The sequence below is a fragment of the Capsicum annuum genome, chromosome 5 (assembly GCF_002878395.1).
Source record: "Capsicum annuum cultivar UCD-10X-F1 chromosome 5, UCD10Xv1.1, whole genome shotgun sequence".
NCBI lineage: Eukaryota > Viridiplantae > Streptophyta > Magnoliopsida > Solanales > Solanaceae > Capsicum > Capsicum annuum.
In genome coordinates, this window is record NC_061115.1 from 17,023,664 (window position 1) to 17,043,096 (window position 19,433).

General features: G+C 34.2%; 1 protein-coding gene across 3 annotated transcripts; it reads left to right on the forward strand.

The window, feature by feature from the left end:
• The first annotated feature begins 4,479 nt into the window (after positions 1-4,479).
• On the forward strand, positions 4,480-17,123 carry LOC107870366 (CD2 antigen cytoplasmic tail-binding protein 2). Of its 3 annotated transcripts, none has more exons than XR_007055432.1 (11): positions 4,508-4,753; positions 7,857-8,067; positions 12,378-12,503; positions 12,581-12,733; positions 14,381-14,510; positions 14,603-14,644; positions 15,168-15,416; positions 15,554-15,593; positions 16,355-16,432; positions 16,606-16,929; positions 17,005-17,123. XR_007055432.1 is itself a non-coding variant. In XM_016716870.2 (10 exons), the coding sequence occupies exons 1-10, from the start codon at positions 4,683-4,685 to the stop codon at positions 16,670-16,672; spliced, it is 1,167 nt and encodes a 388-aa protein (XP_016572356.1). In that variant the 5' UTR covers positions 4,480-4,682; the 3' UTR covers positions 16,673-17,062. The 3 variants fall into 3 exon arrangements, 1 of the variants encoding a protein (XP_016572356.1); XR_001674118.2 differs by having other exon boundaries at positions 17,018-17,123; XM_016716870.2 differs by having other exon boundaries at positions 4,480-4,753; positions 16,606-17,062.
• The last annotated feature ends 2,310 nt before the right edge of the window (positions 17,124-19,433 follow it).

Here is a 19,433-nt window from a genome sequence, read left to right on the forward strand (position 1 = left end):
CTTAAGTATGGAATGAGTATATAAACTGGTTTTAACATAATTTATTAAACAAATCATGGATATTGTATTGTGTATTATACTAGTTTCATACACTAAAAACAGTTATAAGAATAAATCATTTGTATGTAGAATCTTATATACCAACACAAACAACAGATTGTTCAGTATTTTCATTAATATCCATTGTCATCTAATTTGATGTCACATACAATAAATATTTAACAAAAAAATCAACAATACTACTTTTTTAATCTAAATATACCATTACTTCCGTGTCATTGTGTATGAGCATTGGTGAGCATGTATCACTTATCAAAAACTTAATATCAAGTTGGATTGAGATAATGTCAATCTTCAACTGTTTTGATATTGCATTAACCAATCATCTATACTTTGAATCTGCATTTTATATAATTCCATCCACAGCAAAATCTTTAGGTCTCCCTATAAATATATTACATAGTTCATTAGAAGGAATTATTTTAAATTTCATAATTTGAAAATATGAAAATTCATAATTTCAACATACTATATTTCATAATTTCAATATACAAAAAACATACATAAAATAATACAACAAAATAAACATTCTATCGAAATTGTTCTACTTAAAGCGATCAGAATAACATCATAGAAAACGATTAATGTATGAAACATGGTCAAATTATGAAATCACAAATTGAATATTTTGAAAGAAGAAACTGTTTATATGTTATTAAAGTTGGAACAATACTTTAATTCAACATTTTAACAATAAAGAATTTAAGAAACACATACAAAAATTATTTAATTCTTTAAATACTTTTGATTGCAAAATATCAATTTGCTAAATAATGTAACATACCTGACGAATCTCATCTCCCTCCATGACGTATCATGATTGAATGCAAATTATCAAAATTCATATTTTTATAACACAAGAATTACTTATGTTTGCTTTTCTTTCACAAAATAATTCTTAGCTGTTGCATAAAAGAAACGAAAATTACGAATTTGATTTACTGAAAAATGTAAATCGTTTAGAAAAAGAAGATAGTATATGAAGATGAAATTTTTAATGGAAGCATTAAAATAGGAGAAAAGAAAAAAGGTTAGAGTGATTTGGGGGTGGATTGATATCAATAATTAAGGTTAACTATATTTAAGGAAGGAATATTGTATATTAGTTGTATTAAATCTTTATTTTTCTTTTCAGTAATTACTTTTTTGTATCATTTTAGAAAATGAGAAAATCATGTTTAACTACTTTTTTTTTTAATAAAAGTTTCTATAACTTGAAAACTAAAAAGTTTTGCTATAACTTGTAATAAACAATCTAATAAGTTTATTTAGTTAATTTTTCTGAAATTTCTTTTATTAACTTGACCCAATTTGGCAAATCATCGATACAAGTCGGGTCAAAACAATCCAATCTCACAAAATATCATATTTTTTTATATAAATAAAATAAATAAATATATATACAAACAAATTATTACTCCAATACTATTTACCAAAACTGGCGATTACTCCCCCGTCCGCCATGGAAGAAAGTTCATCACGACGTTCCAAATGACCTTTTGTTAATGAACATGACTCCAATATAAAATTATTGATCTACAATTTTAAAACTCATAAAGTTTAGATCTTGGATCTGCCTTGATTACAATTTTTCTGGCAATTTCTCACGTCATGCAACCTTTGAGGCAAAAAATGTCATCATTTCAGTCTTGTATCTTAGTGGGGTAGGTGGGGTGGGGGAGGGTGTGTTATAAATAACATAAATTTAGCTGCTATGAGACCTAATTACTTTCTATCCTATATTTTTTTTTTCATATCATACAAAAATTTGAAAAATTGCTAGCCGGATACATTATTTTTCTTCAAATACATTGTTGAATACATTGTGTTGCTGATATGTAATGTGTAATATCATATATTTTAGAGAAAACACATGATTTTCCCCCTAAACTTGTCGCTTTAACTCACTTTAGCACTTAAACTAAGTTTTTGTTTATTTACCCCCTTAACATCTTTAAAGTATATTTGTTTCACCTCTAATGCTGACGTGACATTTTTTAAAAAAAGGGGCGCGTTTATTATCTACAAAATTATATGGTCCCACTTATTTTACATATATATATATTAAAAAAATCAACCTTTTCTTCTTCAATGCCCCCCACCCTCCCTCACCTCTCATCCCTACCCCGCACCCCATACCCACACCAACACCCCATACCCTTTCCTTCTCCGGTATATCATCAAACAACAATATCCATTTTCTTCAATCATTACCAAAATGTCAAAATTGTTCGAGTTTGATCGGATTAGAGCTGCGGATATTGTTTCGCTTCGTCGGAGCTCAGGAGAGCTCGACAATGACGAATATTAGGGAAAACGAATAACCGTACCGTCGTTTTCTGGCGAGAACTCACCAGAACAACCTGTTCTCGCCCCTCTCTCTCTCTTTTCACTGTGTTTTCTCAACTCTCTCTTGTTTCTTGTCTTCGTTCTCTCCCCTTCTCAAATCTTTCTCCCCCGATCTTCTGATGCATTGCTTGTGTATTGATGGTGAGTGGTTCTCCGTAAATCCACAAAAATAGGAGAGAATCCGTGTAGTATATGTGTTTTTCGGTCAGCTCCCTATTGTGTAGTGTATGTTTGAGTTTCTGTTGTGTATGGGTCTGTTAATGGAGTTTCCAGCAAGTATATATATGGAGAAGGTGGGGGGAGCAGGTGAGGAGAAATGGTCAAGAAAAAATAGATGGGGTGGGGTGGGGGAGTGCTGGAGGAGGAAGATGGGGGGGGGGGGGGGGATTTGAAGAAGAAGGGTGCAGGGAGGGGGGGGGCTGTGTTAATTGCAGGGGAGGGGGTGGGGATGATGGTTGAGGGTGTGAAGAAGAAAGAAAATAGGGGTGGGGGTTGTCTTTTTTATTTAATATATATATATATATATATAAATATTTTAAAAAAATATAAAAATAATATGTGGGGAATTAATTGGTTTTAGAAAAATAGTAATTTCTTATGTGGCAATGACGTGGCATTGACGTGGTGGTGATGTGTAAGCGAGTATAACACACTTGCTGTTGTGAGAGTGGTATTCAGTTTTGAGGGGTGAAATTAATACACTTTAAAGATGTTGGGGGGTAAATAAACAAAAGTTTAGTTTAAGTGCTAAAGTGAGTTGAGGCGACAAGTTCAGGGGGAAAATCATGTCTTTTCTCTATATTTTAATGTATCATGTCCATAACTAATTCATGATATATAAGTTAGTAAATTGATTATTATGTATCATGACCATAATTAATTAAAGATACATAAGTTAACTAATGATACATCACCTCACACACAAGTTTTTTCGAATACGTTACTTTTGTGATATATAATAATTCTTCGAAAACATCACTTTTCAAATACATCTAAAATATGAAATGACATGTAATTAAATAAAAGATACTATATAGATATGGTACTTAAGACTATTAGTGGTGTGATTTTTCTTTTAAAAAAAATAAAAATTGTATATTAGATGTTGGGCCAAGGCCCATTCCCTTCTATGTGTTCAAGTTGGGCCCCCACAACACTAATATGAGATGGATAAGATTATGGGCTGACGATTTGGGCTTTGTACTAATTTTAGGTAGAATTTTCATTAGGCAGTCAATTTACTTAAAAGGTGTTTGGTTATGAAAATTTTTACTTTTTTTTTACTTGGATTTTCAATATCCAAAAAATATATAATTTGGCCATAAAAATTTGAAATTGAATTTCAAAATTTCTAATAATTTTTAAAATAATAAAAAGTTGTTTCACATATAATACATAAATATGTTATTTAATTTGATTTTAGTTGACATTTATATTCTCCAACTTTGAATGTACACACATAGATTCTTAAAAAAAAATTAAACAAGCGGGCACACATGTTCTTCTTTACAATTTACATGAGATTTACTTGAACCGATTACGCTGCATATTATGCTACGTGTATCTTTAAACTCCTTATTAATAAATCACATATCCTTCTTCTTTTAAATATAAAATATAAATAATGTTGCAATTACATGTTATAATAATTTTTAAATACATATAATTTTACGGACATCAACTTGTCAACAGTGGTAGCTATCTATTTCTTATATTAAATCTTTCACATAGTATATACAATTTCTTCATGCTCCGCATGAGTCTTCTTTTGCAAAATTTAATTTGATTGAATATGAATTAAAATTTTATATTTTAAGTAGAAGTAAAATCACAATGTATTGCAATTGAAATTGAAATTAGAAGTAAAATTTTATTTTCGTATTAGAATTTAAAATTTGACTCCCAAATCCTATTACTAAACCCACTACAATATGTCTAATCAGAGGTCTAATTCGATTAGGGTTGTTAATTTTGTTTAAAACACTGTCAAAAGTAGGCCACGTGGATGTTTCCAATTGGCCAATCTTGTTAGATTGACGTAACATATGCTAACCACCTTAATATCCCAGAGCTTATATTAAGAGTCCATTAATTATTACTCGTATACAATCTTTTTTTCTTTTTGATTTCCAAGTATATCGTTAGCATGAGACTAATCCTTCTTTTTATGCACATCTCTGTATAGTACAAAAATAAATAAATATATATACAAACAAATTATTACTATAATACTACTATTTACCAAAACTGGGATTACTCCTCCTCCGTCCGCCATGGAAGAAAGTTCATCACGACGTTCCAAACGCCCCTTTGTTGATGAAGATGACTCCAATAAACCTCCTGAGTAATTTTTTTTTGTAATTTTGTATGTGATTTGTGCCCTAAATTTGTGCAGTTTCATTTGAATAAACTTTAGGGATTTTGCGTAGATGAAAGGTGATATTAATTTGTGCTATTGAATTTCGGAAAATTAAATTTGAGCTATAAATTTGTAATTTGTTGATAAATAGTGGTAGTAATACTTTGTGTATGCTTGAAAATATTATATAATAAATTTCATAAAAAAAGTGAACAGGGTAGTAGGGTGTGACTTATGGAATTAGTTGAGGTTTAGAAGGTAGCCCAGTTAGTCAATTTTTTTATGTGATTTTTTTTTATGCTCCAACTTTGTATAATTTCTTCGGAACATACTTAGGGATTTTGACTAGATGAAAAAATCATGTTAATTTGACTAGATGAAGAACTCATGTTAATTTGTACTATTGAGATTTGGTAAATCAAATTTAAGCTATAAATGGGTAATTTGTTGATAAATAGTAGTAGTAATACTTTGTGTATGCTTGAAAATATATTGACGAAGGAAATGCAATTTATTTCGATATCAAGATGTAATAAAGTGAACAAGGTAGAGTGTGACTCTAGTGGTCGAGGAAGTGGGTTGAGAAGTATGAGGTCTTAGGTTAAAATTCCAGCAGAGATAAAAATAGTTGGGATTTCTTTTCGTTTGTACTAGACTTGGTGGATAAAATTATGTGGTACTAGTATTTGGTGGGAGGTTGCAACTATCACGTGGAATTAGTTGAGTTGTTGCAAGCTGATCCTGAGACCTGTTGCTGGTGGGAGATGGATTTTATCTCTTGAAATTAGTCGAGGTGTAGAAGGTAGCCCAATTAGTCGAGTTGTGTGCAAGGTGATACTTATTTCTGTTTTTTTTTTCATGTGACTTTTTGTGCCCTAACTTTGTGCAATTTTTTTGAACATACTTAGGGATTTTGCATAGATGAAAGGTCATGTTATTTTGTGCTATAGAGTTTTGGAAAATAAAATTTGAGCTATAAATCAGGGATTTCTTAATGAATAGTAGTAGTAATACTTTGTGTATGCTTGAAAACATAATGGTGAAGGAAATACAATTTGTTTCAATATCGAAATATAATATAGAAAAGTGAACATGGTAGGGTGTGAGATAATGATCATTAGCTGTTTAGAATTATGCAGGTATTAATTATGTGGTATTGGCTATTCTATCTTCCATCCACATAAGATAATACATCAATTCCATCAAAACTTATACATGTATTAGTTGTGTGAGTTTCTAAATTGATATCGTCGTATTAATCTTATACGGGAATACTTGTTAACTAGCTACCAAACATTGTATTATACATAGATAAGCTATCTCTTTAATAGCCACCAACGACCCCTAAGTGATTTCTTTCCATATGTCCTGCCTTGGTGGATAAAATTATGTGGTACTTGCTGATGGCGAGAGGTTGCAACTATCCTGTGGAGTTAGTTGAGGTGTTGCTGGCTACCTCGGAGACTATAGTTATCAAAGAAAAAAGTGAATAGGGGAGCATTTTGTATCAGTGGAAAGATAATAGTAGATAAATAGGGAAGCTCGTTGTTTTTTGTTGTCCGCCAAGGTTTGAACAAATAGGAAGAAATCACCTCGTTTTTTTTTTGGCCTCCACTGGGATTTATTATTTATGTAATGTAAGAATTTAAGGAGCTTTTTATAGGAGTGTAGGTGTATGCACTTGGATTTGCTTCCTATAGGAGTGTAGGTGTATGTACTTGGATTTGCTTCCTTTCAGCTGCTATGTTTGTTGACATCATGATTTCTGCAAATGCGCCCAAATTCTATTAGCTTGATTTATTCTAGTGCGTATTATTGTTGATTTCTTATTGATTTGAAGTTGGAGAAAAAATGAAGTGGGGATGGGTGGATTGTGTATTCTTAGTGCCTAGTAAAGGTCTAGGAAAGGAGGAGGGTGAGTTTGGCCTTGAGAGAACTATATAAGGAAAATACATTGTTTGTTGGAGATGTAAGGAATTATACAGCAGTAAGGTGTCTATGGGGCTTGCGTTACATATAAAAGCCATTTTGCTTGCACCAGAGTTGACCGTTTGCTTAGAGTATCCTCTGATAATAACATAGCCATAACGACTTTGGTTTACTGCTTGAGGTGGTGATAGCTTTTATAGAGTATTACCCAAGAACATTCTTGAAAAAAAAAGAAGAGAGTATTACACAAAAAATTTACAAGCGGATCAAGGAACGAGGGAGGCATGCCAGAAACATGGAGTTGAGGTGGTTAAACCTATTATGTGCGAGCCCCTATTGAATGATCAGTTAGGCGCATATGTTGAGATTCCTATTGAGATTGCCTCATCCCAAACCAATTGTATCAGTTATATGTAATCTATGTATCTATTTTACTCTTGCTCTTATCATTTCATTCAGTGCTCAATAATTTGTCTTTGAGGACAGAGTAGAAGTTTTCTAAAACTAGAGGTCTTCTAAATCTCACACTTGTCCTTATCATTTCATACGTTTGGTGTGATTTATGTTGTTGAAGAAGTGTTTCCATCTTGTCTATTGGGACAGTAAGATAATTACTTGAATGCCTTGTTTGCTAATTTTCCCTATAACCAAAAACTAAATTCAGGAGTTTTGAGCAAATGAGAAGCTTTTCCAATATATTTCTTCTCTAGCTATTTGTAATTTGATAGGTGATGAAGATAACGATAGCATGATTAGGCTGAAGTCTATGTTTCTGCCTGAGTGAAGAAGGAATAAAATATGATCCGAAGTTTGACTGGTTAATTTTTTTGTTTGTTTCTGCTTCTAATTAGGAGTAGAAGCTGGAACTATTTTCTTTTTCACATCAGAGTTTGTTGTATTTTGTTGTTGAGACTCTCATGAGTTTGGTATGAGAAATATTAGAAGAAATTAGCTTTACCTATTGTAATACTCCTTCTAAGGATCTTGTGTTGCATGGAGCCAGCAATTAATATAACTTGGAATGGTTGCTTTTTTCAATGTGATATTGGTTGTCACTCTATATGACAACCTCATTTGTTGGGCTCAAAATGGTTTCATTTTGATGCTGAATTTTAAGGATGTTTGCATTGACATGTTGCTTTCTTCCTCAACATCACAGGCAGAAGCGGGTAAGGTTCCCAAAGGGTAAAAAGGCAAAGCAGGGCGATAACACGATTGATGGGTGTGAAGATAAACCTAGTAGGCTGACAGATGCTCGCGCTGCAGCCAAAGAGCGTCTGGAACGGCGGAATCAAATAAAAAGGGAGCTCATTGATGAAGAAATTGAAGGTGAAATAGCTGACATATCACGGGCAGAAGTGGAATATGAGGTTTGTTACTTCCAATATCTTTTATTCCATATTTTTTTTGATTGTAGTTAGCCAAGTTAGGTACTTTGTGGATCTCTGATATCTACTTCATATATCTTTGATAAGGAAGTGATACTAGGATAAATACAAACATTTGGGCTTGGCATGATTTGTGCTTTATTTTTAGCTAGAACAACTTAGATATGGGTAATTTTCTCAAAAAGAGCTGAGATATGGGTGCTCATTTGTACAATTAAAAACCATAACTAATCTTTATTGCTAATTATATTTCCTAAGTAGTAACATAAGCAAAATAGTGACAATCTTTAAGAACTTGATCACAAAAACCACTGATACATACCTGTATAATTTTATATTTCAATCCTTTATGCTCTAGAGCAAAGGTCAACGAAACAAAATGGTGAACTTTCTTAACATATAACGGCTCATTAAAAGGAATAGCATAAATATTTCCTTCCACGTGTAAGTGAATCATCATTAGAATTATTAAGAAGCATGTACCAAGTTGAATATGAAGGTACTTTTTTGGAAAAAGTAATCCATTATTCAGTCTCAGCCCTAAGAAATTATGGGATGTGAATTAACGTTCCTCATCTGATTTTTGCTAAATATATTGATATTTCGTATGATTCTTTCTTGAAGTATTGACCACATGTTCATGGCATCTCCCAAATACTCATAATTGGATGGTGCTAAGTGTAGGTCAAACTTGTCGTGTTCCGCATGATGACTGTTGTGAACATCTGTAGACCGGGTTTGGTGACACTAGTTGATGTTCAAGGTTGTTTTAGTGGAATACTGTATCCTTTGCATTATTAGACCAACTGACAAGTTTAAAAAGAATAAAAGTGATTCAAAGCTACATATCATCCGAAAGTTCCCAGGTTGGTCACATACGCAATGGTGAACTTGAGCTTTTAACTAGAGAATAAAATAGCTCTCACAGCACTCCCACCAGTTTGGGTGTTGCATTATGTCAGACATTTACTATATCTGCTGGTGTTGCTCTAATCTGGTGAAGGAGACGTAGTTTAGTTTTGTTTCTTAAGGAGTATTTAAGCCCTTTGAGTTAGGTGCAAGACAATTTTTGACATTTCACTTTTGTCATGAACTTTTAGTGTTGGCACCAATACATAAGGCATGCACTTAATTGTTTATGAATCATTGAAGAAGGCAGCACGGGTAAGTACATATAAGAAGCAGACTGATATATTATTGTTTAGGAAACAATACCAGTGAATGTGTTAATGATCTCCAAAGTGACGAGTGAGTGGCTGAAGCATAGAAGTTGGAGATCTTAGGTTAGAGTTCCATCTAAATCACTCAGTGTGAGCCTATCAAACCTCACTGAGTAGGTTTACTCAGTGTTGGTGCTATAGCTGGCTGCTCAACGAATTAGTGAAGGTTCGTGCAAGTCGGAGTAGACACCACCATAAACATAAATAAAGAATTAATATGCAACTGATTAAAATACAGTAGGAAATTAGAAATTAGTATAAAAAAATTATGGTGTCGATTTTCGTGCAGCACCAACAGAAATGAGAGCTGATGTGGATAGCCATCAGGGAATGGCTCGTGACGTTCATTTCTTCCCAGTTGGTAAGATGTGGAACAGGTATTTTTCTAACTTGCTTTGATACCATGTGAGAAAATAGGGTGAAAGAGTTGAGTGGAGCTTCATCCCCCCCAAAAAAAAAGAAAAGAAGAAAGAGTTGAGTGGATGTTAAGCTTGATTATTTCCTGAAGAAAATGCCGAGTAGCATTAAAGATGCACTGGTAAGCTGGAGCTAATGGAAGGTCGGAAAACCCATCAGGAAAGTATGGAAGATGATCCCTGCTTGCATATTTTGGTGTGTCTGGACAGAAAGAAACAATATATGCTTTGAAGACGCCTCTTCGCCAAGCTACATTCTTAAGTCTAGAGTGAAATTCAAGAGGAGGAAGGGGGTGGGGGGGTGGGGTAAATTGACCTCTTTTTAAAAGCTAAGCCATGTTGACTACTTCCCGCAAATAACCGTTAGTAGAGAAGATAGAATATAAAGAGCAGAATAATTAAACTTGAAGTAGTTTATACTGGTTTAGAACACCGATGTGGTGCCTACTTCCGGTTCCCTTGGATTAGAGGGGTTCCCTTAAGAGCTTCAATGGATGTTCAAGTACAGATCTTGTGGCAATGTAGTTTCCTCTTGAACTCTATTGAGTCCTTACAGATTTACAACCTCTACTCGTATAGCTCTCTTTTTTCTCTTTCTTTTGTTCTCACAAGCAACCAACTTATTACAGTGAGTGTAAGAATAAAGATGAAATACAAGAGCTCCAATGAAGTTGTACATTTTAGCCTATGCCCGAGCATCTATTTAAATAGGCAGAACTCCTAATGAACCGTCAGAGAGACGTCAAGAAAAGAGAATTTAAAAAAATTACAAGGAGTATCGATATCTATACTATGTTTACAAGATCCTAGAATGTTTACTAGACTCTAACAAGGCTGTAGTATGTCTATGTAGAGATAAGTATGAGGTTCACGGAAATTCTTGGAAATGCCTAAATTGTGAGTGTTATTAAAAGCAAAGAGCGCAAAAAAGCTTTGAGGTCTGTTGAGGCTTTAAGTGCAAAACACAAATAAAGCGTGGGCTTTAATGAAAATTAGTGCAAAGGGACAAAAAAAATTATACAAATATATATGTTTAGTCTAAGATTAATAATTATAAGCATGAATAACAAATATATGAACAAAGAAATTGAAAAATAAATTACGATAAAGTGAAATATCAGTTGTTTAGTGTGTCGCCTCTTCAGAAGAGGCCCATTGGCAAGGAAAGTATGCCTTAGAAAATTAATTATGACACTGAAGCGCATTAAGCGAGGCAATGTGCTCAACACATTTTGAGTCTCGCTTTGGAGCTTAAGCGCACCTTCTATAACACAGAATTTTTCCCAAGATCAAATTTATTTGAATGAAATAGGCCAAGGTGGAGCAAATCGATTAAGGATCAATATGCTGATCCCCACTAGTTTGGCATTGAGGTGGTGTAGTTGTTGCATCTTTCTACACTAACGCTGCACTTTAGTGTTGCTTTGCACTTAAAGCAGCAGCATAACGTGACGCTTTCATAGATTTTAACTTTTGACAAAAAATGTTTTTATCATAGCAGGATAACCAGAGCATTTATATTGTTTTAGGAGAGATAGTAGGGAACATGAGGGAGAGCTGTTGGTGGTGGGAGTGGGTTAGGGAGGTTTGTGGCACATGTTAATAGGTTCCATATTTATTCAAGAACGGATTTGCCAAACAATAGTACAATGGGTAATTTTTGCTTTTTATGAGTTGTTGATTCTTGGTCTGTACTCTTAGGTATTGAAGAAAATCAATCAATTTGAGTTGTACATTATAACGCCGTGATGTCTGGAGAAAAAGATTTTACCATTATCAGTGTTATTTAAAGTCATCGCTTCTTCAGGTAAAGCAATGAAGTAGGGCGGAACAAGCGACATTGCTTCTAGGCCGTGTATGGCTGTGCGCAAAGTGATTCCAGTGAGCACGGGGCAGTTTTTTGAATCTAAACTTTAAGGATTTGGACTAATGTCGACGTTAGAGCATGTCAAATGTTAAACTTAGTTGAAATTTGATTATTATAGTGCTAAATTCATGTATGTATGGTACTGTTATGATCTGTATATTGTGAGCTTCATTTAGAAAAGTGTGCTTTACTTCTCGCTTTTTGTTTCAAACCTCATAGACGCTTTTTTGTACTTTTCGCTTTTAAATTCACTGAGCATGATTTTTGTTTGTGTCCAATAGAATTGTGCCATACTATCTTTTGTAGTTTTCTTCTCTTTCACTTTATGAACAGTGGGTTTTTGAACTGTACAAAGAGAGGAGGAGTTAGATTTAAATTTTGCACATTTTAATTTGCACAGAGGCGAGAAAAAGAACACAAAGAAGAAAGAATTTGTGTGACTTTCCTGCCCTTCATACTTCTCTCGCCAATGAAACAATGGAAAGAAAAATTTGTGGCTTTTACTTCCTTTGTTTCGTTCTGTTTAAGTTTCCTAACATTTCCTTTCTTTTCTTTAAAACTCTCCAAGCATAAATGTTAATTCATTATGATGCTTCATGTGTTCACACTGAATTCATGGAATTATATTGTTATTTGTTCTTTGGTTTGACCTATAAAGCTGACTAAAGCACTTCTGGTTATCATCAATGTCAGATCTTGCATATTCTAATTGCTTTATGGCTAAACTTCGTAGTCCTTGTTTGTTTGTATTTTTTTCTGGTGTAAATAAGGGAATGTCACTGGCTGCAGGAAAATGAAACATTCATTGATGACGGGATTGCAATAGAGCCTTTTAATCTGAATAAAGAGAGAGAAGAAGGTTTCTTTGATGCATCAGGAAACTATGTTGAATATTTAAATGAAAATGAGATAAAGGTGCGAGTTATGCATCAAGTATTTTCTATCTCAGTCCCCAATCCTTGTATCTTTTTCTGATCTTAGCAAGTCTGCAGGATGCATGGCTTGACAGTGTTGATACTGAGAAAAGATATTCTGGGAAGAGTGCTATGAAGATATCAAATGAAGATGAAATTGAAGACATTACATCAGAACAACTAGCAAAGATGAAGAGGCGAATTGCTGATGTGCTCGAGCCAGGAGAAACAGTAAGTATTCTGTCATGTTCTCTAGTTTATTATTGTTGTTGTTCATTACTTTTAATAATGGATAACTAGTGTTGATAGCATTTGTTGTGGATCACTTTTTAAATCTTTATAACATTTTATCATTTTCTGTTTCCTTCTGTGGTGGTTTCAATATGAATTGTATCTTCCACTTGTTTTTCTCCAATAGCTAATAGTTACTTGTTGATACTGTGCTTGGATGTTACCTTCTGCCTGTGTGACTTTGACAACAGTTGCTGCTTGCATATTACATTTTTTTCATTGTCCAAACAAACTTCTTTGTGGTTTTTGCTGCTGTTCTCAAAAGAGAAATGGAGAGGCTATGGTTGAGCTGTTTAATTTACATTGTTATTTAAGAACTTCTTTGGGATTTTTGGTTGAACACATTAATCAGTCAAGGAAAGTACTAATCATATTACAACTATGGATTTTATGGGGCTCATTTCCAAGGTATTGAATATTTGAATTTAACAGTCCTGCTCATGTTGGAATCAATTCCACGAAAATATATAGGTTAAATTTTTAGATCACCGAATATAGTAAATGCCTCATTGGCTTTTCTGAAGTAGAACCTTTGGTACCAATTAGAATAGCACCTCCTGTCAAAATTTTTGCATCCTGCAGGAGCTATTTTAATCATGGTAAGACAATGGGGCTATCAACTTTGCATCTGATATTTCGACAATTCAACTTGTTTCCTCTGCGTCTACTTACTCCTAAACACACAGTCATCCATGCAAAAACAAGTAAATTTAGCATATTGTTTGCTGTATTGGTCAGTCAGTTACCTTCTTGCTTCCTCTGACAGCTTTTCTCTCTCCCTAGTATTAACAAGTTAATGACGAGATGCTTTGCATCTGACCAGCATACTAGGAAAGTTGGTGCCACACCACTTACTTTTTTGCCCCTTTCTTTCCACTTGGTCAGCTATCCTTATCAATCAGGATATTCAAATATAAGGCCCTTACCCAAAAGTTCCTGATACCTGCAGGGAAGAGATGTGTCATCTGGCATCCAGTCCGTTGTGGTGTTGGCAGGCCACGTTCTTTATTCTCTAGAAAAAACCCTGTTAAATTTATAGGTTGATTTGAGGGTTGTTATTCATTTAACAGAAGACGATAAGATTTTGTTTGAGAGAGCAGTTACAAAAAAAGAGTTTATTTGAGAGAAGGCTTTGCTTTTTTGCTTGGAAGGTTAATATCTTAATTTGTTGTTTGAAAACACCAGAATACCCTTCTCTTTACTTTCAATATGCATCACTCTTTTTTTTAAAAAACATGATAGGACTTGGGGCATCAAGCTGTGATCAGTCATCTTGTTTTGGATAATTTCTAGAAGATGGCAGATCTTTTGGTCCTTCATTTCCAACCAAACAAATCATGCTGCCTATTTGCAATTTCCTTACAGAGGATTTGCATTTAGGCGAGTTCTTTCAACATTACTGTTAATTTAGACCATACACCATTCACTTTTCATTCCTGTATTAGTTGCCTCATATGAATCTGGCGGGGCTTTGTACGATGAGATATCCACTCGCTATGTTACTTCTGTCAAGAGTCTTTGTGCTATCAACTTGATGTTGTTCTCTATTGCTTTTGGACTCATGGCAGAACTTGATGCTTTTAACAGGTTTTGCAAGGTTTAAGGAGATTGAAAGGTACCTCAAACAATAAAAAGGGCAAAATGTCCGGAGAAACTAAGCAGCTGTTTGATCAACTAACAGAAGACGCTATGAAGCTGATGGAAAATGGAGATTTCAGTTAAGTGTGTTTGCATACAGTATGGAAAGGTTATAATTGAATAGAATACCAAGGGCATTTTTAATCTTTTAGTCTATTTCTTGTTTCACAGATGTGTATGATGAAAAGCAAGAGAGTTTCCAGAGGGAAGCAGGTACTTTCCATTGGGTTGTTCTCTCTTTTTTTCTGAATTTTCCCCTCCATGCCCATGACTTTGGGAAGTGGAAAATATATGATGGAAGTATTTTCTCCTTCCCATTCTATTCTTGTCTTTTCCTAACCAAACTGGTTAAGACTTTCCCCACCTGGGTATGTGTTCGGGGGGGGGGGGGGGGGGGGTGATCAGTTTCTGCACAACAAATGCAGAAAGTGGTAGATTTTCCCCCTGGTTGCTGGCTTGGCTTTTATCTACTATAAGGATGATTTTTGGTTAACAGAAACAGCCTCTCTACCATTGAGGTAGGGGTAAGGTCTGGGTTCACACTACGCTCCTCGGACCCCCTCTTTGCGGGACTACATCGGTTATGATTTTGTTGTATAAGGATGATTTTGATGACTAAGTTCTATGCGAGGGTGCGAAGTAATGAACAATTGGTCTTTTTCTTACGTGCGCAGACATTTCTTTTGAGCTGCATGAATGAGGGTACTATCTTACTTTGCGTTTTGTATTGCTCCAGAGGGATACGAGAAGTTAGCTCTGGCAAGATTGGGTAAATCCAGTGAATCAGTGCAACCTAAGACCGATAATATCCTCGATGAAGATTTCCTTCCTAGTGGGTCAAATGCTACTGCAGGAGGACATTCTATGCATAATGCAGATGTGGCATCATCAAATTCATATAACTCAGCTAGCAGGAGCGATGATGCATTTGACATGTTTGGTGACGGCGATGAAAATATTCCAGCTAATCCTGCTTCTAATGGAGGTAATTTGATCCCTAAACACATTCAGAATTGACGTTATTGACAAATTTTGTTCAATATTTTCTATGTGAGATGAGTTTACAAGGTTTATTTATTTCCCCTTTCTGCATACATGACTCCCACTTAATGTGAACTGTAGGTGATCAGCATGGCGATTATGTCTTTGATGAGTCCTCTGGGTATGTTTTCTACCTTTTAGCTCCTTGCACTACTTTTGTCTTCTGCTTTTAGTGTGTGGACATCTTAGTAAGTAAGAAATCAAACCGTATCATTTTGAAATTCCGTTGGATTCATCTGAGAGCAGGTTATTGTAGGGTTCTTCCTTGTTTAATCTAAGAATTACTCAACGTTGTAGTTCTAAAGGGAGAGGATACTATGAAATCAATTTGAACATACTTCTTTCGGGGCTCCATTCCAATAATGGCATATTTTTTCTTTAGTCCCCTGTATACTGTGTCAACATTCTTTTCAAGTTAATATCGGCAGTAGTGTTCCTGTTAGGTTTCCATTCTATTTACCAGTTTCAGGCCACATTACTCTTGTCTCAGAATATCATAGTACTCGTTTTGGAAGTTCATGGTAGTGTGCGTAGTTCTTTACTTGATATACCCGAGCCTAGCATTGGACAATCGTGGATGATATTAAAGCTCTAATTTCTTCTTCTTGTTCCAACCATCCATCTTTCTTTTAGCAGTAGCAGGGACAACCAAAATAAATAAGGATTACGTGCTTGTCTAATTTTTCCTTCATTGACTTGATAAGAGGACATATGAGATATCAAGAGTGATACGAAAGGTTCATATGTTCTTCTATTTGTCTAGGAACTGCGTCTCGTAAGTTGGAATCTGTCATTAATGCCATAGCACGTTTTTTTTTTTTTTGGGTATTGCTTTCTCAAACTTTTAACTTTTTACTCTTCTTTTGGTTTTCCATTGATCAGTTATTACTACAGCAGCAGTATGGGCTACTATTATGACCCATCATCTGGACTCTATTGCAATGCATCATCAGGACAATGGTAAATGACATTCAACTGTTTTATGACATTAAAATCTGGATATTGATGTTGCTATTTTCGATTGGTTACTGGCAATTTGTGAAGACCCTGATAGTGCAGTGCGATTTGAACTTTTGAATCTGTCAAAAATAGCATTTTTGTTAACTGTTTTGCTTTTGATGTATCTAATGTAGGTACTCATATAATGATGAATCTGGCATATACCAAGAGGTGCCACAAGCTACATCCGATGCAAATTGAAAGAGTTGATGGCCTGGTGATATAGTTTTCTTTTACAGAGGCCGTTGAGTTTGCTGCATTTGTCAAATTTACTGAATCTCAACCTTTGGAAACAGCATATTTGAGAGCTGCTTTTCATACTCTGCCCAATGCTCACTTCAAACATGATGGTTACAATGGTATATTTTCGTTTGCATACTAGTAGGTGTACAGTGAACTCATAGCACGTTGAGACGGGCAAAACTTGCTTCTTGGATGTGTGGTGACAGACGAATCTCGTAGGTTTCTTGTTCTTGTAAACCACAAAGTGCTGCTAGTTTTCAGTGCATCTTAAACTGTAAAATTGTTTGTAGTTTGTTTCTGCAGTTCTATTTATGAATGATCAATCGAAAACTACTGTTGGAAGCTGAACGGCCTTAGCAGCAAGGAACCCATTGCCAGTGCTTATAACACTTCTCCTTCCGACCTTCTAGCACTGGGTAGGTGTGACCATGTTTTTGTATGTTTCGGATATTGCACTGCCGCTATGTGAAATCCGCACTTTGTCAGGCGAGTTATATCTGTCTTGAGTTGAGCCTCAAGCTTAGAAGTTAGAATAGTAGCAACATACTCCTTATGAAACTATGCATTCCTAGATTACAAAGAGTGTTTTTACTAAATCAGTGCAACTCTTTGGTAGTTTCTTGAGTATGTTAAAGTTCTTTTTATTTAGAGTAAAATTGGAGAACATCACTAAATGTCTTCTCAATTAACTAAAACACCGCTTATTTAGAAAGCCAGAGTAACAAATAAGTAGCTACAATCTTAGAATAAGGGATCCACGAAAATGCATCTACTTTTGGCTTTCAAGGACATAATCTAATGAGGGATTATGCATGGTATGGTATGGTAATTTTTTTTCCTTTTAGAAATTTGTGTTAGCAATTTTTTGAAAATGTTCTACTATGACCTTCAAACTTCTTTTTTCCAAAGCATAAATAATACTATTAGTAAGTTTAGGAGTAAATGTATTTAAAAACTTGAATTATGTATATTCATAAGTTAGAATGAACCATTTTGTAACGATAGTGTCATAGTTGAGTCATACTCTTAATGACAGTGGCCTAGAGTGGATTAATATATAATGACTGACATAGATAAATCACTTTTATTAGTTCAATAATATATTTGAGTCTTTTTCTCTCATTCCTATCGCACCAACCATACGACCCCACAGTCCTAAAGGTTGTTTTATTCCATACAAAAAATATTCAACAAACTCTTGAATTTAGACAAAATCATTGAGCCACCAGTAAAATAACAATTTAAAAATAATAATTTAACTGACACGTTTCAGTTTCTTCCTACGCGAACCAATGAATGATATGACTAAAACAGATCTCATCGCGAACTCCTTCTTGTCCACGCATTAGATCATACTGCCACGTGTCATCCAGTCCTAGTACTTGCCCATTTTAATATTTTCATCCTCATTTCATGTGGTATACTTTTAATTCGTCCCAAAATATAGTAACCTTATTTGAATTAGATATAATATAACTCTGAAATTAACCTTTTATTCTTAAAAATAATTTACAACAACATAAATATCTGGTGAGAACCTAATTTATCATATTTAAGTTTGATCACAATAAAATACATGAAATAACTTTTTTATCTGTATATTGTAGATTTAGTTGAGATGCATAAAAACTAATCTAAATACTATAATTATCAAAAGAATAAATATGTAAAGATTATTCTCAATCATAAATTTCAAAAGTTCTTTTAATTACATGACAAGTCATATGGTGCCATAAAAGAGTACCATTTTAAGAAAAATCATTAAAACTTATTTAATTCAAGTAAGAACAATTTTTCATTTCAAAGCAAAGAAAAAAATTTCTCTCTCTGTTTATTTATTCGGCGATTTTCGTGATTTTACGGGTGATTTCAGAGAGTTTTTTTTTTTGGTGATTTTGTTACTGATTTTGTTTGTTGAAATGAAAGAAAATGAATTGATTGTTCAATTGTACTCCTTCCATTTAAAATAGTTGTCATGTTTTGTAATCAAGAGTCATCTTGAGTAATTTTTAAAACGAAATTAGGTTAGATTAATTTGATATTTTAAAATTAAAAGTTAAAATTGTTGGGTTCAAAGTATATGAAAAAGTGTAAATGAAAAATGGTGGAAAGAAGGGAGACACTAATTTAGAAAGTACTCCCAAATTGGAAAGTTCACTCTTTCTCCCACATTGGTGGAAGAAGAGAACTTGTGAATGTTTAAAATAAGGAACACTTACTCCACATGGTAAGTGAGACAAGAAATAAGTGATGCCTCGCGCCATCGTCGGCTTCGTCTTCGGCTTGGATTTGGTTGATTGATGAGATCTATCTTTTTGGACAAAGTTTATTTGACAGAAATTCAGAAATTCAGTTCGAAAATACCAAAGGGAAAAACACAACTTTTTTCTGTGTTTTGATACTCCATTTATATGCATGCATGCAGATTCCAAAATAGTGCAGTGCTGAAACGAAGGGATGCAACCCTTCAACGAAATGACACACTGATTCATGAAATGGTATGCCTGTTTGGAAAAGACACATTCTTTGGACGAATAGACATGGCTTTTCCAGAAAGGTCACATCTTTTAAGTGAACCATTGCCAATTTTCAGAAGAGGCACATGTTGACTATATAAACCTGCTTTCATCCACAGGTTTAGGTACGAATTTTCTGAAATACAAACTCTCTTCTTGTCTTGAAAAACTTTATGTGTGATCTATCAAACCGTTGAGTGAAC

Bases quoted from the DNA above. Each gene is read 5' to 3' on its own strand.
- LOC107870366 (XM_016716870.2), top strand. From the start codon at position 4,683: ATGGAAGAAAGTTCATCACGACGTTCCAAACGCCCCTTTGTTGATGAA. The intron at 4,754-7,856 runs GTAATTTTTTTT...TCAACATCACAG, and splicing joins GACTCCAATAAACCTCCTGA to GCAGAAGCGGGTAAGGTTCC. The intron at 14,511-14,602 runs GTTAAGTGTGTT...CTTGTTTCACAG, and splicing joins GATGGAAAATGGAGATTTCA to ATGTGTATGATGAAAAGCAA.